This window comes from Prunus dulcis, chromosome 4, assembly GCF_902201215.1.
Source record: "Prunus dulcis chromosome 4, ALMONDv2, whole genome shotgun sequence".
In the NCBI taxonomy this organism is placed as follows: domain Eukaryota; kingdom Viridiplantae; phylum Streptophyta; class Magnoliopsida; order Rosales; family Rosaceae; genus Prunus; species Prunus dulcis.
Window position 1 is genome coordinate 6,174,675 of NC_047653.1, and position 26,369 is coordinate 6,201,043.

Below are 26,369 nucleotides of genomic sequence, written 5' to 3' on the forward strand. Positions count from 1 at the left end.
CTTAAATGAAATTGGTGTGTATACAATCAAATCTTATGAATTAGTTTGTCAGTGCAAAATCTCAATTATATAAGTCCACCATGTCATTAAGTTTTATCAATTTATTTTGTTGAATTAGTATAACAATTCAAATAAGGATGTCTCAAAGTTTTGTTAAAAATTTACCTTTTTGTATAACAATTTTCATAATTTTTATTCAATCTTCATCGATATCGATATTTTCATAAAAATTTATGTATTTTGAGACCCTGATATTTTAGAAGTGATCAAAGTTTAACACCTTGCTTACAATCTAAAAGGAATTAACAGCTCAATTACAAAGGTTCATTTACTTCTTAACTTCTCAAACTAAACTATACTTTACAGATCCCCACATCCATGATAATATAACATCGCCGACCTGTTGTCTGTGTAGATAGGTATTAGCTGACTAGAGTCAACTGTCCAGCTCATCAAGTTTTGTCATTGTCCCGTATAAAAGGCAATTGTGCCTTCCTTCAACGCATATACAGACAAATAGACTTCAGTTTTTCTCTCCACATTGTTTTCGTCTGGTCTTCTTCGATTCACACACATCCTCTGTTTCCATGGGAAGGTTACCTTCTTACAATAACTGGTGGGAGATGGAAGAGGGAGAGTATACCCATCATCCCCAGGTAGTCGTCATTTGTTTTGGAGAGAAAAACCTAAAATTGTCATTTGTCATTAGTTGATTGGTTTTTATAAAATTTTAACACACTAATAACTAATTAGAAATTGACAAGTAGCATGAGTTTTTCTCTCCAAATATGCCATATATGAGTTTTTTTGTATAATATATCATGCTACAATAGATTTTTGAATAAATATCTCAAATTGTTATTATAGTGTTTGAAAATTCTTGAAAATAAAAACGACGAAATACAATTTTTATTTTCTTTTCCATTTTCTCATTTAGTTTATGCAGTAATAAGAATCAAAATTTTTTGCATGTACGTAATTAAAAGTAGCATTTCAAGTTTACAACCGAGGCAATTTGGACACATTAGATGTGTTCTCCAGTCATTTTAATAAAACTCTCAAGATGACCTAAGCATATGTACAAATTCCTCCATTCTTGGGTTTGTAAACCTATGTATGTGGGTAATCAGAAATATTTATTTTAAGATGACTTTTGTTGAAGAAATAAGTGGGAAAACCACTTACTAATGCAATTGTTTATATTTCAGGACTATCACTAGGATTATTTTTTATGTTCACGCATGTGTGCGCTACATCGTGAGGTTAGTATATGCATATAACTTTGGGTCGAAAGGTTTATTGGTTCTTATTATTCATTATTGTTTTCTTATATATGTTAATTAATTTAAAGAAATTTATAATAAAAACTCATTTCTTATGTTGAATTTATATATAAATCCTAAAACTCATAAATTTAAGAAAAAACCCAAAAAGGTAAGCTATAATATATTTTTTTAATTTAAATGATGTGTGAAATACCATTATTATTCTTGCATTAGGATTTAAAATTTTATGGATAATTTTCATTTAGTAGGTTTGAATTAGGATTCAAGTTTTATTGTATTTTTCATACTTTCCCTTTGGCTAAACTATTGTTTTATTCCCTAAACTATACCATAATTGTTGATTTTCTCCCTAAATAATTTTTTCGGTAAATTAAGGACTTAAACTATATGAAATTGGCCAATTTAGGATTCACTGTTAATTTTTTGAATGTCTCGAATTTAAATCCCGCCTCCTCCGCCGACCTCAATTCAAACCCCAACTCCCAACCTGCCCACTTTTCCAACACCGCCAGCTTTGACAACCCAATGTTTAGACTACCAAGTGCGGCTCAGGTGACGCCATGCATTGCCCAGGTTTAGCTCCAATTTTGCTAATGCTCCCTAAAATCATGGTCAAACTCAAATCTCACATTGTCAAGTGACCTCCGTTGACTGATATTTTGTGTCTCACTTTACCCTTCACTGTCAACTGTATCAAATAATTTTTTTAAATGACTGACGTGGTACGAGTGGAACCCACTATTTTGCTAAAATGTATGTCGTGTAGGTGCCAGGTCTCCCACCCGAGTCCAATTTTTCTGTTACCATATGCCCACCTTATTTCCCTCTTAGTTTTTTGACATGTGGCAAACCACTTAACAACACTTAACTTCATCAACCTCATCCTCCCCTTTGACTTAAGCCCTCTCGGATAGAGCCCAAACCCGACCACCACCGCCCCTCCCACCTCTCTCTCTCTCTCTCATCCAAATTCCCTTATGTGCTTTAACAGGATTGCAACAAACAAGTCTGAATGTTCATGTGTATATGGCTTTCGTCCATCAGACTTGGTTTTCCCAGAAAACGCATTCAACCCAACACAAAACAATAATTGTTTGATGTTCATCTTCGATGTTGGTGGTTTCAAAAGGCATCTTCCCAAACGGCTCTTGCCCACTGGAACGCCAGTTCCTGACCTTGTGATGAATCTGATGACAATTATGTTACTTTTTGCACCACAAATACCAACTTCCAACAACTCCAATACAACCTATTTCTTCTCTGAATTGCGGTTGATAGCAACCTCAACAGTATAAGAAACGAACCTAATTTGGGATTTTCCTTCTTCCACCAGTTGAAGGGAGATGGGTTTCCAACAAGATATTACGTGCTTATTAGAATCTTATGCTTGTGGGGTTTGGGCTTGTGGTAAGCAGGGAAAGGGGGTGGAGTTGGACTGTGTAGTGAGAGAGAGAGAGAGAGAGAGAGAGAGAGAGAGAGAGAAGGGGGGGCGGGTGGTGGTGGTGGTGGAGTTGGGTTGGATCAGAGAAGGCTTAAGTCGGAGGAGGAAGGATGGTAGTTGGCTGGGTGGATGGGTTGGATGATGGGAGGTGGACTTAACAGAGTTAAGTGCTGTTATTTTTTTTCGTCGAGGAGTCCAAAAAACTAGAAGGGAAATAGGGTGGGCAATGGGCATAAGGTATTTCGTAATAGGAAAATTGGACTTCTCCCCCCAGACGCAACCCTGCAGCTGCATCTACTCACAAACAAACCCCATGGCTGCCATTGCAAGAACCATTGAAACCACTTAAGACAAACCCCCGAATTCAATATCCATGTGCATAATCCTCAACGTCGAAAACAGACAAGCACAGAACAAAAAACTTCGTAACTTCAATATTTTATTTCTCACATTTCACAGTACTTAGATTTCTCCAAACACATCTTATTAAAGTTGTAAGAAGATAACTTAAATTAAATTTCCTTCTAATTATTATGGCAACAAAAAGCCCATGGAAGGATTTTTATCTTAATCCTTGTATAGCTTCCAGTTTCATTGGCCTTCTAGTTGGCATCCATGGAAAAAATTGTCTGAATTTGTTGAATATGGAGAGAATGAAAAGCTTCGAGCTTTGCTTTTTTTCTTTTTTGTATTTTTGTTTTTTGAATAATTTCAGTCGATGATAGCTATGAGATTCTTGACTCTATGAGGCTAAGGATGAAGAAAGAATGAAAAGCATTTTTTTAAAAGTTTTTTTTTTTTTTTTCCACACATGACACTTCTATGTCATGTATGTCAGCGAAATATGGGCTCCACTCGGGCCACATCATCATTTTTAACATATTATATTGCAGAATTGATGATCTGGACAAAGTGAGATGCAAAACATTGGTAAATGAGTCACTTTACGTTCAAGAGACAATGATGTCACCGATCCACCCCATATATATGATTGATTTCTTATTATCAGGGATCTTTGGATATTCGATTTGGAATACCATCCAGATGAAGGTTCAGATGAGGATTCAAACAGTGAAAAGAGGAAAGAAGAGGGACCTATTAGGCGCATTTTCTTCCCTCCATTAACAGGGAAAAGGATATTAATGTTATTATGTGTTGCAGTGTCAATAGATCCGCTCTTCTTTTACATTCCAGTCATCAATAACGAGAAAAAGTGCCTTGCAATAGACAAAAACTTGAGGGCTGCAGCTCTTAGTTTGCGAGCACTCCCTGATGCCGCTTTCGCACTGCATTCTATAAGTTCCGGGTTTAGGTTGTATCCGTTTGTGGAACTCCACTTTGTACTAGTATTTGTCTACAGCGTTGCGATTATACTATTTGCCGTTTTCCTTATGCTGCCCATCCCACAGGTACGTAAGAGATTGACTATGTTGCGTTTTCTTTATTTTATATACAGTTTCGATTGTTGAAATAAAATTTATAGGACACCTTACAAGATGTCCCTAAAATGAATTTATTTGAGAGAATCATAACTCATATACTATAAGGAGCAAGGACGCAAAGAGGGACAAGAGTGGCCAAGTGACCCCATAGCAGCCAGAAAGGCAGATGTGGATGTTTAAGGTGACCCTACCATTGACTGGTGTGCGGCCTCAAAGGTGCACACCAGGTGTTTAACGAAAGGTCTGAAAGACCTTGCATTACTGCTGCTGTGCGCAGCACATGCAAGGTCTGTTTTTTAAGTACCTGATCAAATTGACATCCTTTTGGTCCAAGCGCATTCCATTTTTTTTTTTTAATAACTTCACTTCAAATCATTTTGAGCCAGACTTTATAAAAAAAGAAAAAGAACATAACCCACCCATTTTATCTTACATTCACGCTAGGTCTTAAAAGAAAAAAAATTAAACACCCATTTTTTCCTTCCACATATTAAACCAAAAAAGAAATATGTATCTTATCTTTATATATATGTTGATCTTCAATCAATTTCTTCATATATTACAACTATACTAGTACAAACATCTCTTTTACTTGCCTAGCCCAACTCGCCCCCCTTCATTAACCCCCCCAAATGAATATTTATTCCTCCTCGTTACCAATTGATTAAGGGGTTATTGATAGTATTTTCATTAATTGATTAATGCTTGTATTTTGATTAATTGATTAGGGCTTTGTGTTTTGATAAGTTTATCAGGGATTTTTTTAAATATTTGATTAGGGTCTTGTGCTTTCATTAATTGATTAGGGTTTTATTTTACATGTTGTGTTTTGATTATGGTTTTGTGTTTTGTGTTTTGATTAGGAATGAATATGCTTTTGTTTAATTTTTCAATGTTATTTTTGTTTTAAAAAAAATTAAGAATCTTTACACTATGACCCCATATCCTAAGAATCATGGATCCGCCACTGAGAAGGGGATGATGATTTCTCACACATTAGTCTGCAAATCAATGCAGTTTTCCATAGGCTAAAGCCTCGTTGGCGATGTTGGAAAATTACTTCTCCTAGTCACAACAAAATTGATGGAAAGATAAAATAAATAAATTATGCCAAGATGACAACTAGTGGACCAAGAGAGGACACCAAAAATTTAACGTGGTTCAGCAAAAAAAAATGCCTGTCCACAGAGTGTTATCACCTTCACCCTAAGAAAGAAGTACAAGTGCAAGAACACAAACCGCCCAAGAGTTTTGTACCCAAACTCAAGCCCGTACCCAATAGGATACACCCCTTGTACACCCACTCTCAAACCCTTTAATGCAAGAGCATCTAGTACACTTTCCTAATCTAAGTGGGCATCAGAAATAAGGCTAAGTTTTAGTGATATTAAATTAATAGGTTATTTTATTACTTGTTTTCCTATTCTTACAAGGATTTGGTTTAATTTCTTATTTAGGTTTTTAATTTCCTATGTCAATTAGGTTTTCAATATTCTAGTATAAATAGGCTATTAAGAGACTCTTATATTTAATTTTTTGTTGATGAATATAAGTTCAGACGTTAGTCTATAGAGTTTCTGTTGGGATTTTGCCCTAGAACTCAATTATCTTCATTCCAACTTTAATTCTATTGTTGTATCCTTCTATTCTCAGTATTTTGGGTATGTTCGAGTCACTAGACAGCAGCTTATAGTCGTTGCCCCGCATCAAATTGGTATTGGAGCCTAGGTTCATCCTTGTTCCACAGCATGGTTGGACATGATAGAAGTGTGGACGAGGGAACCAAGCCCAACACACAGAGGTGGTTGAGATGCGATGTATGATGGAAAACTTGTTGAGAGCGGTGCAAGCCCTCCAATGATAGGAACCCTTACACAAACCGGAAGGTGGTGGTGAGGATGAATATGAAGACGAGATAGACGTCGACAACCCTTTTGATGAGGCTAGAAACCATGGTGATGGTCATTGAGGTAGATTGGAAGAGGGGTTGGTTCGTGCGTTGGATTTGAATAGTGGAGGAATTAAAATTGAAGTTGTTTATTTCTATAGAAATATGCACGTCGAAGATTATTTGGACTGGGAGGCAAGTCTAGAGAATTATTTTGAATGGAAGCCTATGGCAGAAGATCGCAGGTGTTGTTTGTAAAACTTAAATTGAAGAGTACTGCGCTTCAATGATGGAAGTGAGTTGAAGAACAGTGTGCTCGGCAAGGGAAGCAGAAGATCAACACATGAGATTGTATGAAATTCAATTTACGAAAGCAGTTTTTACTGGCTGATTATACCATGGAGTTATATAAGCGGTTTCATAACTTAAAGCAACAAAACATGTTTAATAATCTCTCAATTTGAGTTGGTTTAAATGAGACTAATGAACAAATGACATCCCGTTATCTTTCTGGTTTTAATCAAACAATTCAAGATGAGATGGGGATGGTGCGTTTGTTCAACCTTGAAGATGCTCGACAATATGCTTTAATGACATAGCGAAGACTATCTCGTCGTAGTGGAAAGAGAGTAGTTTCTAGCTGCCCAGATACAGTTTGGTAAAGAGATACTATTGCTGTTCATGGCGTACAAAGTGATGAAGAAGCCAATCCAAGTATCCGAATAGGTGGTAGGAACTTGGGTGCTGATAAGAGTGAAAAAGGGGAAGGAAATAACACAATTTCATCCTCCAAACAGGGCTAATGTCAAGGTTTCCAAGGCTGGACGTACTTTACAAGCTCAATGTTTCAATTGCGGAGAGGCGGGGCATAAATCTTACACGTTTCCACAAAGAAGAATAAATTTGGTAGGTGATAAGATCAAATTTCCAGAACCAGGGTATAATGTTTATGGCAATGAAGAGGAAGTTATTGATCTCTTACCAGTTGAAGGAGAATGTTTGTTGGTAAGGCGAGTGATGACAACTCCCAAAATTAAGGAAAAAGATTGGCATCCACAAAATATATTCCGAACATGAGTCCTTTGTAGGGGAAATGCGTGCAACGTGATTCTTGATGGAGGAAGTAATGAAAACACTATCTCAAAGGAGGTGGTAGAAAAATCAAAGTTACCAATTGAGAAGCATCATAATCCCTATAAGGTTGCATGGTTTTGAAAAGGAAGCGAGGTACCAATCACTTTAAGGTGTTTGGTTAAATTCATAATGGGTAATACCATTGAGGATGAAGCTTGGTGTGATGTTGTTCTCACAGAAGCATGTCATATCTTATTGGGAAGACCATGGTTGTTTGACAAAGAGATGATGTATTCTACTAAAGCTAACACCTATTCATTCTATAAGGATGGGAGAAAGTGGACTTTGAAGCCGCTTGAAGAAGGATTCTGCCATGCTTTCTAAATATGCAAGGGTTAATGGTCATTTGAAAGCCCATAGTTTTGACATTGAGAGCAAGGATGTGGTGTTTGCGTATCCACTTGTCGCTAAGAAGGATGTTGAGGGAGCTTCAAATAAAATGGAAGATGACAACCTCCCAAATTTAGAAAACCCTCCCGTGTTTGACTGTTGTTTGGAAGAAGATAGAAACTGAATCTAGTGTAATATTGAAGGCAATGAATCACGAAGAAGTTGGGTTTGAACTTTTGAAGCAACATAATCAACCCACCTTTGAAGGAAAGGTGATTCAAGAAATTCTTGAGGGAATTGTTGGAGATCAGATGAATTCCTTCAAAGATGATACTTATGAGTATGTTGATTTTCTTGAGGTTGATTCTTCTAATAATTTACGAACTACCAAGAATGTCATTGACCTTGTTTGACTACTGGTTTTTGGTGTGAAGAGTTTTTGGGCTGAGAGCTTAGCTGCAGAAGATATCTAGTATGTTCTAGAAGGATCAGATATTATAAATATCTATTTCTTTGGAGTGGGAAGGTTCAATATCAAGGCCAAAGTTCTATGGACAACTTATCTAACGATTGGAATTTGAGGAAGAATTCTTCCCAAACCGGTGGAGTTGATAGGAGCATCTAAGTGGGCATCAGCCAATAAGGCTGAGTTTTAGTTATATTAAATTAATAGGTTATTTTACTTGTTTTCCTATTCTTACTAGGATTTGGTTTAATTTCCTGTTTAGGTTTTTAATTTCCTATTTCAATTAGGTTTTCTATATTCTAGGATAAATAGGCTATTAAGAGACTCTTGTATTTAGTTTGTTGTTGATGAATATAATTTCAGACGTTAGTCTATAGAGTTTCTGTTGGGATTTTGCCCTAGAACTCAATTATTTTCGTTCCAACTTCAATTTTATTGCTTTATCCTTCTATTCTCTGTATTTTGGGTATATTTGGGTCACTGGACAGTAGCTTATAGCCGCTGCCCGACATCACTCTTGAAGATCACTCTTACCCAAGAGAAATTCCCTCCAAGAGTTATACATACTCTTGATATACACCCAACTCCCCAATGAATGAATACTCACACACTCATGATCACACTTGAGTTGATGTCTTGCTTGATTTCCAAATGAAAACAAGCCTCCCTTTATATAGCCAAGGAGAAGCCCCCATATGCATTGTACCGAACCCAAAAGGCAAAAGTCAACTTTATATAAGATACTATAGAATATTTCTTTAATTATTCATGAAGGAAAATTCCCGAACCAAACCAGTATCATAACCTCATTTGCCGACAATAAGCTATTAAGATGATATGAAAATTAAAAAATCAGTCAAGGTTTATATTTTGTTCAATATTGTCTTATGCACCTATAGTTAGATTTTCCGACATGCATTGACTCTAGGCTGTTTTTTTTTCCCCAGTTGGCAATAGCAGTTTCCTTTTTCAAGCCAGGAGGCTCTGGACATCTCGGCCAAATAGTAACCGTGAACATCTTCCTTTTTCTCTATTATGTGGCAAGGATTGTACTAATTCGCATATACAGTCAGAAAGTCAAGTACCAATACAATATCGGAATATGGTTTCGAGCTTCATTCAATTTCTTTTTCTACATGGTTGCTAGTAATGTAAGTTTATAACTCGTAAACATTCCTTCTTTTCATCGTTTATCCTTACTTTCGTAACTTTTGCGTGACTAAGATGTCTTATGTACTAAATAAATAACTAACTAAAACTGTTGATTACATTTATAAATCACTTTGTTTACCTTAAAAATGAACTACTTGTATTGGTAGACTCCACATCTATTAAAGAGATCATAAACAAAATGGCTTTGCCTACTTCCTTTTACTTTAGTAAAATTTTATTTACCGAATAGAGAAGACAATATTGCATTTACCAATTTTGGAGAACAAGTTCATGACATACGAAATCGGATGTGGAGAAATTTCGAATATTTAAGCATGATATTCTCATTTTTACGATATTTGTTTTTGTTACTTTGTCCTCTTGGTGGAGTTACACTTCTTTTATTTTTCTTTTTTCAGATTAGTAGCTAAACTCAGTTTAAGAGTTTTTTTTAAAAAATTGGGTATAAAAAGGAACAAGTTTTTTAAAATAAAATAAAAACTCAAATCCACCTAAAAAGCTCATGTAGTAAACTAGCTATCTAGAAGTCAAATTTTTATGAACACAGTGACTAGCGAAAAGAGAAAAAATGACTTCGATGAACTATAAATAAGTTCTGTGTCATTTAAAGTTAAATTTAACCAAGACTTGATTAACCTTTATTGACATTATTATCTAATTTTTTGCCCAGATACTTGGAGGCTTTTGGTACTTTTTTTTCTATTCAACGTGAGATATCATGCTGGCAATCCTGTAGAAATGGTGCAGGATGTCGAGCTACTTATTATTGTAGTGACACTGTGACAGTACTCCACGAGACGTTACATTCCTAGATGAGTTATGCCCCGTAAATCCACAAAATTCTGCCATATTTAATTTTGGAATATTTTTGGAAGCTATTCAGTCTGGAATCACGAGATCACGACATTTTCCAACCAAGTTCTTTTACTGTGTATCGTGGGGAATCAGAAATCTAAGGTTTGCAATTATGCATATTGAGCTAGTACTCTTTATAGATAATGAAATGCTTAATTTAAATTGAGGGGGTGCGATAGTTCGGATTTAAATTTTCTTATATATATATATATATATATATAATGCTTAATTGATTTCGCAGTAACTTCGGCACGAATCTGCAAACAAGTAGCTATGTGTGGGAAACCTGCTTTGCAATTGTAATTTCTATTACTGGCTTGCTACTATTTTTATACCTCATTGGAAATGTGCAGGTATGAATGATGAATCTCTCAGCTCTGTATAATTGTTAATTTATTTGCTTGTCATAAAGAATATTTTTGTGTTGTGTTGGGAAACAGATATATATGCAGCATGTAAAAACAAAATCGTTGGAAGATGAGGAGAAGACAAAGAAGTTGAAAGAGAAGACAATTTCGAAAAGAAGGCAGATACGAGGGTGGATGATAGACCATGGCATCCCTCTTGATGAGGCGAGAAATATTATGCAACAAATAAAATATCACAAATTAGTAGATGACATAAATGCTGATGAAGAAGTGGACGTGAAGTAAATCTTCTCTGTTCTTTATGACTCTGGAAGAAACCTTCTCCAGCATCATCTCTGCATGGAGACCCTAAAACAAGTATGCTCCATTTTATTTTCCTCCTTCTGCTTTTTTTTTTTTTTGGAGCCGAAACATATGCAAGGATTAATTTTGTAAATATATAGGTAGACCATCTTCGAAATATGGATGAAAAAATGGTGAAAATTATCTGCGACCACATGAAGCTAAAGACATTCGAAGACAAGGAGTACATTATTGAAGCGGAAAAACCACTTGAGGTGATGATGATTATTGTAGAAGGCTTTGGGCAGGTGTACCCGTCAACTAGGCATGCTGCTGCAGAAGCACCTTCTGCCCAAACTTTTAAGGAAGGTGATATTTTGGGACGAGAACTTGTGGATTGGGCAGCGATGACAACCCATGATCGCTCCCCTATTTCCTTCCAAATTGTCCAATGCCTCACCAAAGTAGCAGCCTTCGTTCTCAAAATTGAAGACTTGAAAAGATTAGTCATCTCCAAACGCATCATCTTCCAGAGGAATTAAAATCTTGCAGTTGTGGCAATCGATAGCCCTTGAAACTTGAATAAACAGTTGACACTTTTTTTTCTTTTGCTTTCCTTGTCATGGATTAATATTTCTATTTTTCTTCATTTCATGCATTAATATTTTTATTTTCAATTTATTTTTTATTTTTTTTTAAAAAAAACTCTATATGAAACTGAAAAAATAGGGCCAAAGCCCAAAACTTCTAAAGGCTCAAGTGAAAGAAAGATAAGCGCCCGTATAAACAAACAAGCCCACAGTAGGTAGAGAGGTAAAATTCTATAGTGAGAGGCTTATCTGAGGCCCCTAGATGAGGCCTTATCTTTTAACCATTTGATAAAATTAGTTAGCCGTTGGATCAAATTGGTTCATTTGATCCAATGGTTAAGAGATATGACCTCATTTAAGGGCCTTAAATAAGTCCCTCACTATGGAATGACTCGAGAAAGGAGTTGGAGTTTTTTTACAGCAGAATTACATGGATTTTTGAATTAACTAATCATTTAATTTGAAAAATGAAACATAGGCCAGCAGCGTTTAACCCAATGAAAAATGGTTAGTGTGTATGAGAAATCTCATATCCCTTATAGTTTAGATTACTGTTAGTATTTAGAAAAATAAAAAACAAAAAACTAGGACGACCACTTTTCTATTTGGTCAAGAACTATTAATTATTAAGAAAAATATTGTCGTTATCACTTTGAACTCATCCTTATTTGGTGCTCTCTTGTTTGTTAATCCCTGCAAAATATTGGTAATATGCACAGAATAACCAATGTCAAACCACCAAGAATTCATAGGGACAGCAACAAGATTAGACTCAATGCATACAAAAACATTTGAAATACCTTTCTTAATCAGCTACCTTTTGTATTTGTCACAATTGTTCTTCATGTGGCCAGATTTTTTGAAAAAATAGCATTTGAAAATTTCAGTTTTGTTGACTTTAATGTTTTGAGACCCTTTAGGTGGTGATTGGGCAGTTTTGGCAGAAACATTTGAAGGCTTAAAAGCACAAGAGGGCTTATCAGAACTTGATGCACCGTTTTTCTTACCATGAGTTGAATGCACAAAGTTGACAACTTCCTTTTTATCACGTTTCAGTCTATCCTCCTCTTGTACACACATGAAGATCAGCTCATTAAGATCCCAGTTTTCCTTTTGCGTGTAACTTTCAGCTGTCCAAACTTTGGTAATAGTGAATTAAGAGCCACACGCATGAGGGAAGGGTCAGAGATGGTTACTTCTAGATCCTTGAGCTTATTGGCAATGTCAATGAGTTTCATAATGTACTCTCTGACACTACTTTCACCATCATATCCCATAGTGGTGAGGGCATTCATCAAGCTTCCCGTCTCAGCCTTCTTTGACTCATTGAATTTCTCCCAACGGCCTCTAGGAAAGCTTTTGCCTTATCATTGTTCAGAATACCACCTCTCACTATTTCTGTCATAGCCCTCTTCATAATGAGAAGTGTCACGCCCCGGACCGGCTCCGCCGTAACATGATATTGTCCGCTTTGGACCTAGGCCCGCACGGTTTTGTTTCTGGGAGCTCACGGAACAACTTCCCAGGGGGTCACCCATCCTGGAATTGCTACAGCCTCCAACTCGCTTAACTTCGGAGTTCTTACAACTCCGAAGCCAGTGAGCTCCCAAAAGGCCTCATGTTAGGTAGATGCGAGTGTGCACATATAAGGCACATCGCCCCCTCTCCGTTGGTCGATGTGGGATCTCACAATCCACCCCCCTTAAGGGATCCGACGTCCTCGTCGGCACACTCGCACCACACGGCAGAGTGGCTCTGATACCAAATTGTCATGCCCCGGACCGGCTCCGCCGTAACATGATATTGTCCGCTTTGGGCCTAGGCCCGCACGGTTTTGTTTCTGGGAGCTCACGGAACAACTTCCCAGGGGGTCACCCATCCTGGAATTGCTCCCAAAAGGCCTCATGTTAGGTAGATGCAAGTGTGCACATATAAGGCACATCGCCCCCTCTCCGTTGGTCGATGTGGGATCTCACAAGAAGAGACATCCTGTTAGCCTTATGCCATTTTTCATGTTGCCTTCTCTGTGCATCACTGCTTTCATCTGCAAAAGCTGCAGGTTCATCCTCCCGTAGAGCTAAATCCAAGTCCATGAGCCCAAGAATGGTCTCCATATCCTGCTTCCATTTCTTGTAGTTACTTCCAGTCAATGTCTCAATTGACGAGAAATTGAAAGAAGAATTCACAACTAATGAAGCAGTCAAAATATATTATGTTAATATACGTTATCAAGAACAAAAGGATGAACTTTAGTTTTGTTCTTTAAATCCCTAAGAAACTTTAAGAATTATTATATTTTACCTTTGGGCAAAAACGTAGTATGCAGCGAAAAAATTTCTTTATTGTACTACCAATACATAAAATGCAAGGTCAATAAATAATTCCTACACCTTTACATAGAAGAAACCATTCATAACCAAGCGCTCTAAAATTGTAATACACTAATCTCAAGTTGAACCAGATAAAGAGAACAATTTACCCGTTATAACTAAAAGATTACAAATTATGGTCTATATATTTCAAATGAACTTTGAATTAAGAGAGATTATTTAAACTATCCATTTTTGTGAACATCAAATATCTCCTTAAACTACTCAATTAATGAGATCATAAACAAGATAATCTATAAATGTTGGCTCTCCAGTATAAGGGCTTTGCCGACTTCCTTTTACTTTAGTACAATTTTGTTTATTGAATAGAGAAGACAGTACTGCATTTACGTACCAATTTTGGATAACAAGTTCATAACGCATCTTCCGGGGTAATTACATACAAACTTGAAGTTGTGGAAAGTGATTAATAATAGTGATTCTTAGAGTTAATGTCTTGTCTTCGAATTTCTCTTTCTCCAATATCATTTGTATACCAAAAAAAAAAAATTTTAAAAAAAATAAAAACTTGAAGTTGTGACAATCCTTAGCTGTTGAAACTTGAAACAGTTGGCACTTATTTTTTTGTTTTTGTTTTCCCTGAATCATGGATTAATATTTCTATTGTCTTCATTTCATGCATTGACATTTTCCTTTTCTATTTCCTTTTTCGCGAAATGAGTTCTGTGGCAAAGGGCCGATATTATACAGGACCGCAACTACTGAAACCCCCTAGTAATTGAGATGTTTTTAAACATTTTTTTACAAATCTTGCGCATGTAGAAAAGCTTTTGGTTTGGTCGTCATCACCAAACAGCTCTTTTTCAACCAAGTTCTTTTACGATATATGATGGGGAGTCAGAAACTGTCAAAATTGATGTCGGTGGAAAGGATCTGCGATGACCATATGAACCTAGAGATGTTCGAGGAGAATGCGTGCGTTGTTAAAAAGTGGAGCACTCTACTTGAGTTGATGATGATTATTGAAGAAGGCTATGTGCAGGTGTACCAGCTAACTAGGGATGCTGCTGCAGAAGAAGCTTCTCCCCAAATTCTTCAGGAGGGGCATATTTTGGACGAGAACTTGTGGATTGGGCAGTGGCAACCCCATTTTTTAATGACCCCCTTACTTCCTTGGTTAATGTCCAATACCGCACCAAAGTAGCAGCCTTCGTTCTCACAATTGAGGACTTGAAAAAATTAGTCATCTCCAATCCAAATGCATCTTCGGGGGGAATTATTACTTCAAGTAGTGCAATCCTCAGCAGTAGACACCTTTTTGTTTTCTTTCCTTATCATGGATCAATATTTCTATTGTCTTCATTTCATGCATTAATATTTCATTTTCAATTTTTGGGAAATAAACTCTGTAAGAAACCGGCCAATGGGTCTAGCTTAATAGAAAAAAGCATTGACGTACAGATGAATAATCTCAAGTTTAAATTCTCATGACACTTGGTAGTGTGTATGAGAAATCTCATTTCCTTATAATTTTTTTTTTTTGAGAAATCATTCCCTTATAATTTATAATATGATAAATTATTCAAATGGTCCTCAAACTTATACCCGATTTACATTTTGGTCCCTCAATTAAATTATTCGTTCAAATAGTCCATCAACTCTATATTAATCACTCTATTGATCCTATCGTTATATTATGTTAATGTTGCCTTCAAATGTAAGGTAAAATCGTCCATAACCATCATATGTTCCCCAAATAGGTGATAAAGTGGTGATAAAGGAGTAATACATAAGTCAAAAGTCTTATTTACCCCCATAAATGTATCATCTGCTGCTCACATGACTAAATTTAACAGAAAATATAAGGGTAGGACCAAAGTGCCGATTAATAAAGAGTTTGTGGACCATTTGAATGAATAATTTAATTTAAAGACCAAAATATAAATTGAATACAAATTTAAAGACCATTTAAATAATATACCCTTTATACTATTACTTGTATTCAAAAAACTTAAGAAATCTGAAAAGAGGGCAAGCCCAAAACTTCAAAATGCCCAAGAGAAAGAAAGATGAGCAACGCGGATAAACAAACAAGCCAGTGTAGGCAGGTAGTTGGAATTTTTTTTAATTCACTCTTCATTTACAGTAGAATTGCATTACAATGATCTGAAAAATGCAGGCCAATGAAGTTTAATTCAGTGAAAAATAATCTTTACTTATCGACTAGTGGTATTAAATTTGAACGTATGTGAAACCACTTTCTCTAATAATTTAAAAGAAAAATTATTGCTTGTATTCAAATAAATAAATAAATAAACAAGATAGGACGATTTCTTTGGTAAAAAACTATTTATTAAGAAAAATATTTCACCGTCACTTGAAATTCACTGTTTCTCTTTTTTATGAATTAAAAAAATCATTAAATTATTACACTAACTTTTAATTAGCAAGTGAATAAAATAAGATAAAGAGTGAACAGACAGAAAACAAATGAAATAAGTTGGTGTCTGATATTTACTCGTCCAACGATTTTGCCATATCTCTCTGTCACTCTCATATGCTTCAATTGTTGAAGCCTCAAGCCAGGAGAGAGCAAAGGCAAACGCAGAGCCCAAACGTAAGTCGAAAATGGAGAGCAGCGAAGAAGACGACGACTTCCCATCAATTGAGAGCATCACTCCCCAGTCTAAAGTTGACTCTCTTTACCAATCCCACACTGAAAAGGTTTCTTCTTCCTCCCTCCATAACCCTCTATTCGGCTCACGAGAAATTGTTTGAAATCAATAAAGGAAAATGCTTTTTTTCTTTTTTCTTTTTTTATATCTCCCACATTTATTGTTCATGGAAGATTTCACATTTGGCTTTCACATTTTTTTTTTTTTTTTTGGCGATCAATTTTTTTGGACCTCAGCTCCTAGCTCTTTGAGGAGTTTGAGGATTGCCCATTTCAAATTAATCAATAATGTTGAGTTCTTAGCTGAATTTGTTTCTTGTTGTTCTGGGCTTAAGTAGAATTTGAGGGGACAATTGTATTTGCCATCTGGGTGATGTCTATTTCATGTTATACTTGTGTATATAGCGAATAAGCAGGCGTTTCATACTTAAGAACATGTAATAAATGCATTCTGTTTTCTGTAAGCTTGTTTGGGTAACAATGTATGGACTTTGCCGCAATTTGGACAGTGAGTTGCTGTCTGAGGTTGGAAGCTGCAAGTATTTATTTGCTATAGTTATTCTTTTAAGTGTTGCTGGTGATGCTTCTGTTGTATTGTTTCAATAAGCAGTTGTTATCATTATTGTTATTGTTGCTGTCACGCCTATAACATATGCATATATTATGAATGCAGGGAATTAGAAAGCTATGTTGTGAGCTGTTAGATTTAAAGGATGCAGTGGAGAACTTATGTGGAAATATGCGAACAAAGTACTTGGCTTTTTTGAGGTAATTTAATGACACTGAATGATTTGTATGCCTATTTAACACTAAAACAATCATTAACTATATATGTGAAAAGAAAACAAAAAATTTACAAAGTTGTTCATGTACGAAGTCTGCAAGTTTGAAATAATTGATGTTTATTATCAACTTTTTGAGCTTGTGGGCATAGGGAAAGAAAAATACAGGAAAAATATTTAAGGAACAAAGATTTCCACATGAAAATTTCTCTGTATGTAACAACATATACACGACAATAATGTCGGTCAGTGATCCTATATACAATAAGTTAGCCTAGTTACAGAGTTTTAGGCTATCTTATTTAAAAAGAGAGAAGGGGTCCAGAATTTTAGGCTCATATCTGGTTCAACTCAAATCAAGGGCTTCTTATGCGCAGAAATTTGCTATTATAAAGAGTTTTATGGGTGACCTGATGAGAATTTCACAAAGACTAAAGCAGTAATAAAATTATTATTTTCTGAGTTTTATGTAATCTTATAATTATGTGACTGGACCAACCAAATTGATAACTTGAAGCAATGGGGTCACGAAGGTGATGTGGAAACTCAAATGTTAGATTTATAACTCGAAACCTAAAAAATATATTACAATATGGCATTGAAAATTTTTATTCAGAATGATAAAACAGTGTAAAATCCATTTTGCAGCCATGCAACTCAAATTTTCCATGGCATGATTCTTGGGCAGGGGAATGCTAGGATAGCTAAACTTCTCGGAGAGCATAGTTTAATTTAACAGGAAATATGTGTGCGGTTAATATCAACTCAACATACATCCCAACCTTTTTCCTCTTTGAGGATTGTATGTCACGTGTGTGGGGTTGTCCAACGTTAAAGGGTTTTAAATGACTGCCCCTAGTCTCCCACCTCACTTTTCTTGGGAAAACACGTTGGAACCCCAGAAAGGCATGGACCATTCTTACTCACCTTCATATTTTCATTACTTAGAACTATTGATCCTTGATATCCACTGCATCCTTTAAATCTCTAAATCCTCTATATTTTGAGTTCTGTCTGGGCTTGCCTTTCAAAACACTGAAACATGGTCACAAAATGGCCCAAAGTTGTTTTCTTTCTTAGCTGTACATTGCTTTGATTTTCATTTAATTTAATACGTTCATTAATCCTGTCTATCCATGCATGCATGATCCGATCTTAATGCTAATTGCAGAATATCTGAAGAGGCTGTAGAAATGGAACATGAGTTGGTTGAGCTCCGAAAGCATATTTCAGCTCAAGGGATTCTTGTGCAGGATTTGATGACTGGTGTATGCCATCAATTGGAAGAATGGAATCAATCTACTACTGAAGTCCAGCCAGACCCTGAGATTGGTGAACTTCAGGATCCCTTGCCAATTGAGACAGATGATCACAAGATAGTTTTGGAGAAAATTGATGTTCTCTTAGCTGAGCATAAAGTAGAAGAAGCATTAGAGGCTTTAGATTCTGAAGAGAGAAACTCTCCAGAACTGAAAAGCTCTGGAGATACTTCATCAACTGAAGGATCCTCATACAGATCTGCTTTCTTGAAAAGAAAAGCAGTGCTTGAAGGTCAGCTAGTTGAGGTTACTGGACAACCTTTTGTTAGTTTTCCTGAGTTGAAGAAGGCCTTAAGTGGGTTAATAAAGATTGGAAAAGGTCCTTTGGCACATCAGTTACTGCTGAAATTTTATGGGTCCCGTCTTGAGAAGAGCATTGAAGCTCTTTCTCCTTCTTGTTCTGTCTGTCCAAAGACATATCCAGCAACTTTGTCTAAGCTCGTATTTTCTGCAATCTCACTTGCAACGATGAAGTCTGGTTCAATATTTGGTGATAATCCTGTTTATACAAACAGAGTTGTTCAGTGGGCAGAGTGGGAAATTGAATACTTTGTACGGTTAGTGAAAGAGAATGCACCATCTTCCGGTACAGTTTCTGCCTTACGTGCAGCTAGCGTTTGTGTTCAGGCTAGTCTCAACTACTCTTTGATGCTGGAACGGCAAGGCCTGAAACTGTCAAAATTGATTTTGGTGCTGTTGTGGCCTTTCATTGAAGAAGTTTTAGAATTGAACTTTAGACGGGCCAGAAAACTTGTCCTTGATTTGGTAGAAGCTGATGAGTGCATGTCATTTTCACCTCGCTTTGCAGCTCCATTGTCTGCATTCACAATATCATCAGATCGTATGCTCGCTGATAGTGGGATAAGATTTATGTGCATTGTTGAAGTAAGTTAGTCTTATACTAATCTTTCTACACATAATTTTTAAATTCATCTCTTTGTACTGATACAAGCAATTCAAATAGGCTGGTCTTGGTAGGTATTTTGAAGATTGAACTTGAGGAATTAAGATGATGGAAAATTTTCAAAGAAAATGGTATAAAATACTTTAAAATTATATTGAGTTGATTTAACAGTTGTTCCAAATTACTCTTGAGAAGGGAACATTTTAAAATGCTCCAAATTATTCTTCTGTATTTTTGGGAAAGGTCACTCTTCCACTCAACAGGACTTTCACGAGGTTTTGACCTGTGATAAATATGTTAAATTAAATGCAATTTTACATGCATATACTCGAGTACTTATGTACTTTACTAAGTATGCAGGTACCGTCTACAGCTGGTGTGTGTATCTCCATGTGGGGGCACATCTGATATGTGTGTCAACATAATTATAATGAATGTACAATTTGGTTTTGCAGTATACTTTTCTTAGTCTCTCTGTACATATGTGCGTGAATCGGTTTTGATCAGTAGTAATGTCAAGTTCATTGATGCATTACTAATTTGTTAGTAATGACTCAACAATCAGTCATAATGTTATGTTGATTTCACAGGATATATTGGAACAGTTGACCCCTTTGACCATTTTGCATTTTGGGGGAAACATCTTGAGTAGGATCAGTCAACTTTTTGATAAATACATGGATGCTTTAATTAAAGCCCTACCAGGACCATCTGATGATGACAATCTGACAGAGCTGAAGGAGTTTGTATCCTTTAGAGCTGAAACAGATTCAGAACAGCTTGCCATTTTGGGAGTTGCTTTTACCATTTTGGAAGAACTACTGCCGAATGCTGTAATGAACCTTTGGAAGCAGCAGAGTGAAAGTGGGGAACCAAAAAGTGGATCTGCTGAAAATGTCACACCTATTCCAAGCACTTCTACAGAGTTAAAGGATTGGAGGCGCCATCTTCAGCATTCATTTGACAAGCTACGAGACCATTTTTGTCGGCAATATGTCTTGAGCTTCATTTATTCCAGAGAAGGAAAAACACGATTGGATGCACAAATATATTTAAATGGGGATGGGGAGGATCTGTATTGGGGCTCTACCCCTTTGCCTTCCCTTCCATTTCAGGTGTTGTTTCTTACTTTAATGCGCTCTACATATACATGGGTTTCTTTGTGATAATATTTTTCTTTAGCTTTGCTTATCTGTGTAAACATTATTACCCTATGGTATTCTGAATATTTTAAACCTCTCCTATTCTCTCTTAAATTATTTTATTTCTATATTTCCAAATTTCGCTTTGTCGTGGCCTATTTACCTTGGGTTGTTTGGCTGTTGGGATGCACCGTGTAAGAGCAGCTATGCTTCTTCTAGTCATTAACTATAATTTGTTTCTAGTGGCACATTTTATCAGATCAACATCAAAGAAAAAAGTTTGTGGAATGTATCATCTAATCTATTTAGTGGGTTCCGTTATGATAACTGTTAGAAAGTTGAGTTTGTTATCCTGAAAGCACTGTATTCTGCTCAAGTGATCATTATCTTGCATTCAGCCATAGGACTTTATATGCATATTGCTGTATATCTTTCGGTACAAGTTATGAGACTTTGTCCTGGTATTGCAGGCATTATTTGCGAAGCTGCAGCAATTAGCAATTGTGGCTGGAGATGTGTTACTTGGAAAAGATAAAATACAGAAAATTTTGCTTGCTAGGTTAACAGAGACAGTTGTAATGTGGTTGTCTGATGAACAAGAGTTTTGGGGTGTGTTCGAGGATGATACAGGCCCTCTTCAGCCACTTGGGTTACAGCAGGTACTTACATGCTTCCATACTGTCCAATTTTTGGTTGTTCTTTTTGAAAAATAATAGGACCAGATATCATTATTTCACTCTTTTTCATATCGGGAAAAGTGTTAATATGGGATCCTTAGTTGATGATGGATTTTCATGGTTCAACATAGGACTGAAACCATGAAAAAGTTACTAAGCGGAAAAATTGCTATGGGAAAATACCACAGAATTTGTGAGCCCAGATAAGAGTCATAGAAATAGAATAAGTTTGCAAGCCACAAGCCACTAATCTCGTATCTTTTTGACTGGGTTGGTGGCAGATGGCTGTGTCTTTAGACCCCTTGACATGATAGGTCATTGCTTCATCTCTTCTAAAACAATCTTGGTTGAGAAACCGTAACAGATTGAAGTTTTATGCTGGGTGGACCCTGGAGTTTGGCAAGTGCTGCCAGCCAGAGTCCTGGGTTGAATGCTCTCTCTCTCTCTCTCTCTCTCTCTCTCTCTCTCTCTCTCTCACACACACACACACACACACACACACACACACACACACAGAGTTAACTCATAATCAACTATGTTTTTTACAGTTAATTCTTGATATGCACTTCACTGTTGAAATTGCACGTTTTGCGGGTTACCCATCAAGGCATGTCCACCAGATTGCATCAGCCATAATTGCTCGTGCTATCAGGGCCTTTTCTGCTAGAGGCATAGAAGTGCAAAGGTAAGTTGTTTGCATGTCTTCCCATTTTTGGTTCTTTCTCCCTTGGACCTCTATTTTGAAAGTTTCAACCCAAAGCTAAAATTCTTCTGTTTTATTAGTGCGCTCCCTGAGGATGAATGGTTTGTTGAAACTGCGAAGTCAGCAATAAGCAAACTACTTTTAGGAACAGAGGGGTCAGAGGTGTCAGAAATTGATGAAGATAACATCATCCTTCATGATCACATCGTGTTGGATTCAGATGATTCGGTCTCTTCCCTCTCATCTGTAGAGTCTACCGACTCTTTTGCTTCTGCAAGTATGGGTGAACTTGATAGTCCAAGGCATTTCGATGATTCAGAGGGTTGAATGTGGTTTTTCCTGGGCATGAAATGAAAAAGAAAAAAGACAGGGTTCGGTTTTGTAGTAGTAAGTATGTTGACCACTATTCTTGAACAAGTTGACAGGTTTTGGTGAATTAGTGATGCTTGTAGCATTGTTATATGAAAGCAGGTTAAGCAGTTATGTCTGAGGGTTATATTTACCAAATATTGCTTCCGCTGAGGAGATTTTCTAGCATATAGCATTATAAAAGAAGTTAGTTTGCAATGCAATAACCTTGCCTTCTGCACATTCTGAAAAGATAATTAATATAACCAAGTAGAAGGTGAAGTAAAAAAAGGTGTCCGAGCGAATACCTGTAAAGCACCAAATTTCGACAGATCTGTCTTATGATTTTAACCAACAACTACACGATCTAATCAGTCTGGACTTTTCTAAATTGTATTTACATTAGCAATATTGACGATTTAATCTTGTTTCAACAAGCTCCGTCGCTGCAACTATTTTGTTTGTATGATATAATCTCAATATCACCACAAAAATTTGGACCAGCGCTTCCAAAATTTGAGAAGAAAATATTCCAAGAATTTTTTATTTTTTATTTTTTATAGAAACGATTTGAGAGAGAAAATTGAACTTAAGATCTCGGGTACATAGATGCTTTTAAACACTTTAACTACAAGCCCCTTGTCAAACTTAACTACAAGCCCCTTGTCAAAGAAGCAAAGTATTTGGATGAGAAAGAAGTACAATGAAAGTTCTATGTAGACCCACTTTTTTGCTGATCAGACCCAACACTAAAATTTCCTTTTTAAAATTCCAAGTTTATCCTTGTTAAAAGAAAAAATAAATGAAAAATAAGGAAAAGAAAAGGTTGAACATCCCCGCAAAACCCCTAGCCCCCAAAACCCCAGCGCACCCAATAGCAGAGAGAGCAGAGAGAAGCAAAAATGGGGAAAATAAGCTACAAGAAGCTAAAAGGAAGCCAAAACCTAAGGCAACGTCTCGTATTGGCTCTGCTTTCGTCTACACCGGTTCATATCGAGGACATACATGCAGAGGAGACGTGGCCTGGTCTCCGTCCTCACGAGGTCTCCTTCATCCGCTTGCTCGAGAAGGTCTGCGATGACTGCTCCGTCGAAATCAACGATACTGGTACTACTTCCACTAACAAACACCAAAAACTTGCCTTCTTATATTTAGCTCAAAATTTAATTCAGGGTTTAGGGTTTTGAGCATTGTTTTTTGTGTGTGTTTGTGGGCAGGCACGAAATTGAAGTTCAAGCCGGGGATCGTGATGGGCGGGAGGAATCTGGTGCACGAATGCTCTCTGAGTCGGGCTATTGGTTATTACTTGGAGCCATTGATTGTGCTTGGTCTCTTTGCCAAAAAACCCCTGAACATTACGCTTAAAGGTACCGCTTTTATTACTGTGAACCTTCTTGCGGTTTATCGTTTTTTTTTCTTTTTCTTTTTTTGGGTTCATCTTTTGTTGCTTTTTTATTGGTTTTCTTCTAAAATTTAATGTGTGAAACAAATTTTGGTCCTGGGTAATAGCAAGCTTATCGGAATATTATGAATTTATTTTGCTATTGAAAGCCTCAATCACAGGTATGGTTTTGGTCCAAGTAAGGAACACAATTTTACAACGTTTTCATCGTTTAAGATAGTGGTTTTCTTCTATAAGCAATCTCCCAATAGCACAAGTTCTCTATATATATTTTTTTAGTTAATTCGTTAAGGTTCTTGGTGGTGGTCGTAATATGGAGTCGCAGATCAACATGGGGGCAGGAAGAGCTAATTCCTGATAGTTTTAGTATGTACACTTGACTTTCTTACTAATTACCTTACTGATCATAAACAAATGACCTGAACCTAATCGTTAACCAAAAAAAAAGGGGACACCTGTCAATTTGAGCTTTAAAAAGGTGCTGCCACTTTATGTGAGTTACAATTTTGCCTTTTAGGAATTACAAATGATTCAAAGGACCCATCTGTTGATACGTTCCGGTCTACTACCTTGCCCATGTTAAAACACTTTGGAGTTCCCTCAGAAGGGTTGGACCTAGAAATACTGAGTCGTGGATCTGCTCCTCAAGGAGGTGGTGAAGTGTTGTTGTCAGTTCCGGTTGTTCAAAGTCTAACAGTGAGTTTCTAAGACTTATGAGATAGTATAGTATGTTTTTTGTTTCTTTTTTTTGGGTTTTCTTTTTGTTTATATATTTGGATGTACAGGCAGTTACCTGGACTGATGAGGGGATGGTTAAGAGGATTAGAGGGATTACATTCTCTACAAGAGTGGCTGTGCAGTTTGAAAATACCATGGTATATGCAGCTCGTGGAATCTTTAATCCCTTTCTCCCAGATGTTCACATATTTACCGACCATAGACAGGGCACGCAAGCTGGAAAGTATGTTTTCAACTTTTACTAGATATCATTGGATTTTTGCTACGTGGGTACATGTTATGAATTTGGACTGGTTTTTAGGTTTGTTATGTTGAAGTGGTAGTAACACTTGGGCTCATGTAGACAACAATGATTTTATGGCAGATCACCTGGTTATGGAATTTCATTGGTTGCGGAAACAACTTCTGGTTGCTGTATCTCTACTGATACAGCAGTTTCCTATTCACGTCAGGAAGAAACAGCTGAGCTTGAAGATGAGGAGAAGAAAGAGCTGATGTCTCCTGAGGATGTTGGTGTGCAAATGGCTACTGTTCTGCTCGGGGAGATTGAGCAGGGTGGAGTGGTAGATTCAACACACCAGGTTTGTGATTTGATGCCATAGTGGCTGAATTTACTTTCTCATTTTCCTAAATAAAGATGGGGCACACCTCTAGCTAGAAGAGTTAATAACTTCCGCTTGTCAGATTAACAAGGAGGAGTTAATAATTTGTGATCACTGTTTATCTTGGATATAGGCTCCATTTTTTTCCTTTTTTAATTCTGTCTATCTGCTGATAGTCTGCTATTATTTTCACTTGTAGGGTTTGTTGTTTCTTCTTTGTGCATTATGTCCACAAGATGTTTCAAAGGTTCGTGTTGGAAAGCTTTCTCCTTACGGGATAGAAACTCTCAGAAACATCAAAGATTTTCTCGGAGTTACATTTGTCATCAAACCTGACCCATCCACAGGGACTGTTATACTTAAGTGTGTGGGATCTGGGTTTAGGAACCTATCTAGAAGGATTTCATGATAGTCACAGTACCAGGTATATGATTTTCTCTGTATTGGCGGGTGTGTTTCTTGTGTGCCAAAGAATATTCAAGAGGCATTACATGCATCAGCAGTGGAGGGATACCATATAACGGCTTTATACGTTTTGCTATGCAATTTTGATGCAATCCTATAAGCTCCAGGGATAAGTTTTGGTATTTTTTTGACTCATTAATTAAGATTTTGTTGACAATCTACTCAAATTTGATGCATGAAGTATGCTAATACATCATTATTGTAAACGTAGACAATCTACTCGCCCAAGCAGAATTGAAATGCATTGACTATACATGTTACAATTGCATTGAACGAATATACTTTTTTTTTTCCCAAATCTTGACATACTTTTTCAATAATTGTGATGTCTTTGCACAAGGTGAATAGAAGATTGTAATTTTATAAACAAGAACCACCCTCGATTAAGGCACTTCAATCAATCTTCCATTATTGGTTTCAAACCCTTTTTAGGTCTCATTCCCTTCAGAGCCATTAGGCTGGGCTTAAGTTATGCAAAGCAGAGTAGTATTTCTTACCCCCACTGTGCATGCATGACCTTCTTAATTAGCTCCATTTCCATATATTATCATACCAAAGAAGATTGTTCACTCTTCCATCCATCATTCCACTCGTCGAAAAGAATATGTTGAGTTTCATTTTGCAGCTCGAATTCATCGCAACCAACTGTAAACGGAACAATTCGATTGGATCCTCCAACATTTGGTTGTCCTCCAAAAAATTCAATGGAATGAGATGATATTGTTTTCACTCCATTTTGTGATGTCTGAGTTTGTCTTTGCCCTTGTCTTGTCTATACCCTGCACCGAAGAGTTATTTGCCATTCGTTAGAGTTGTTGCCTTCTATCTAGAGTGTTGCTATTTCCACTCACCTGTCCTATTTTCCCACCCACCACATAAATTTAAAAAAACACAATCCTATTTTTCCACCCACCAATATTCCTAAAATACCCTTTTAATTATTACCTCATTTCCTCTCTCCTTTATTCTCTCTGCTCATGTCTTCTCTCTCGCTCTCTCTGACGCCCACACATCTCTCTCTCTCTCTC

At 36.6% G+C, this 26,369-nt stretch overlaps 3 protein-coding genes across 4 annotated transcripts; all 3 read left to right on the forward strand.

Annotated features, from left to right (window-relative positions):
- The first annotated feature begins 1,177 nt into the window (after window positions 1-1,177).
- On the forward strand, window positions 1,178-9,936 carry LOC117626462 (cyclic nucleotide-gated ion channel 1-like). Of its 2 annotated transcripts, XM_034358172.1 has the most exons (4): window positions 1,178-1,262; window positions 3,737-4,136; window positions 8,935-9,138; window positions 9,831-9,936. In XM_034358172.1, the coding sequence occupies exons 2-4, from the start codon at window positions 3,870-3,872 to the stop codon at window positions 9,870-9,872; spliced, it is 513 nt and encodes a 170-aa protein (XP_034214063.1). In that variant the 5' UTR covers window positions 1,178-1,262; window positions 3,737-3,869; the 3' UTR covers window positions 9,873-9,936. The 2 variants fall into 2 exon arrangements, with proteins under 2 accessions (XP_034214063.1, XP_034214064.1); XM_034358173.1 differs by lacking the exon at window positions 1,178-1,262 and having other exon boundaries at window positions 3,642-4,136.
- Window positions 9,937-16,034: 6,098 nt separating this feature from the next.
- Window positions 16,035-22,358, forward strand: LOC117624375 (exocyst complex component EXO84C). The gene is made up of 7 exons (XM_034355576.1): window positions 16,035-16,309; window positions 16,933-17,027; window positions 18,213-19,245; window positions 19,855-20,379; window positions 20,877-21,065; window positions 21,632-21,768; window positions 21,867-22,358. The coding sequence occupies exons 1-7, from the start codon at window positions 16,214-16,216 to the stop codon at window positions 22,111-22,113; spliced, it is 2,322 nt and encodes a 773-aa protein (XP_034211467.1). The 5' UTR covers window positions 16,035-16,213; the 3' UTR covers window positions 22,114-22,358.
- A 597-nt stretch (window positions 22,359-22,955) lies between these two features.
- LOC117624377 (probable RNA 3'-terminal phosphate cyclase-like protein) lies at window positions 22,956-25,604 on the forward strand. The gene is made up of 6 exons (XM_034355577.1): window positions 22,956-23,241; window positions 23,352-23,501; window positions 24,054-24,232; window positions 24,322-24,497; window positions 24,639-24,855; window positions 25,076-25,604. Exons 1-6 carry the CDS (start codon window positions 23,037-23,039, stop codon window positions 25,283-25,285), a joined length of 1,137 nt encoding a protein of 378 aa, XP_034211468.1. The 5' UTR covers window positions 22,956-23,036; the 3' UTR covers window positions 25,286-25,604.
- Window positions 25,605-26,369: the final 765 nt, after the last annotated feature.

Excerpts from the sequence above, each read along its gene's own strand:
- LOC117626462 (XM_034358172.1), top strand. The coding sequence starts at position 3,870 with ATGTTATTATGTGTTGCAGTGTCAATAGATCCGCTCTTCTTTTACATT. Across the intron at positions 4,137-8,934 it reads TTATGCTGCCCATCCCACAG|TTGGCAATAGCAGTTTCCTT; the intron begins GTACGTAAGAGA and ends TTTTTTCCCCAG. Across the intron at positions 9,139-9,830 it reads TCTACATGGTTGCTAGTAAT|ATACTTGGAGGCTTTTGGTA; the intron begins GTAAGTTTATAA and ends TTTTTTGCCCAG.
- LOC117624375 (XM_034355576.1), top strand. The coding sequence starts at position 16,214 with ATGGAGAGCAGCGAAGAAGACGACGACTTCCCATCAATTGAGAGCATC. Across the intron at positions 16,310-16,932 it reads ACCAATCCCACACTGAAAAG|GGAATTAGAAAGCTATGTTG; the intron begins GTTTCTTCTTCC and ends TTATGAATGCAG. Across the intron at positions 21,066-21,631 it reads AGCCACTTGGGTTACAGCAG|TTAATTCTTGATATGCACTT; the intron begins GTACTTACATGC and ends TGTTTTTTACAG.
- LOC117624377 (XM_034355577.1), top strand. The coding sequence starts at position 23,037 with ATGGGGAAAATAAGCTACAAGAAGCTAAAAGGAAGCCAAAACCTAAGG. Across the intron at positions 24,233-24,321 it reads CGGTTGTTCAAAGTCTAACA|GCAGTTACCTGGACTGATGA; the intron begins GTGAGTTTCTAA and ends TTGGATGTACAG. Across the intron at positions 24,856-25,075 it reads TGGTAGATTCAACACACCAG|GGTTTGTTGTTTCTTCTTTG; the intron begins GTTTGTGATTTG and ends TTTCACTTGTAG.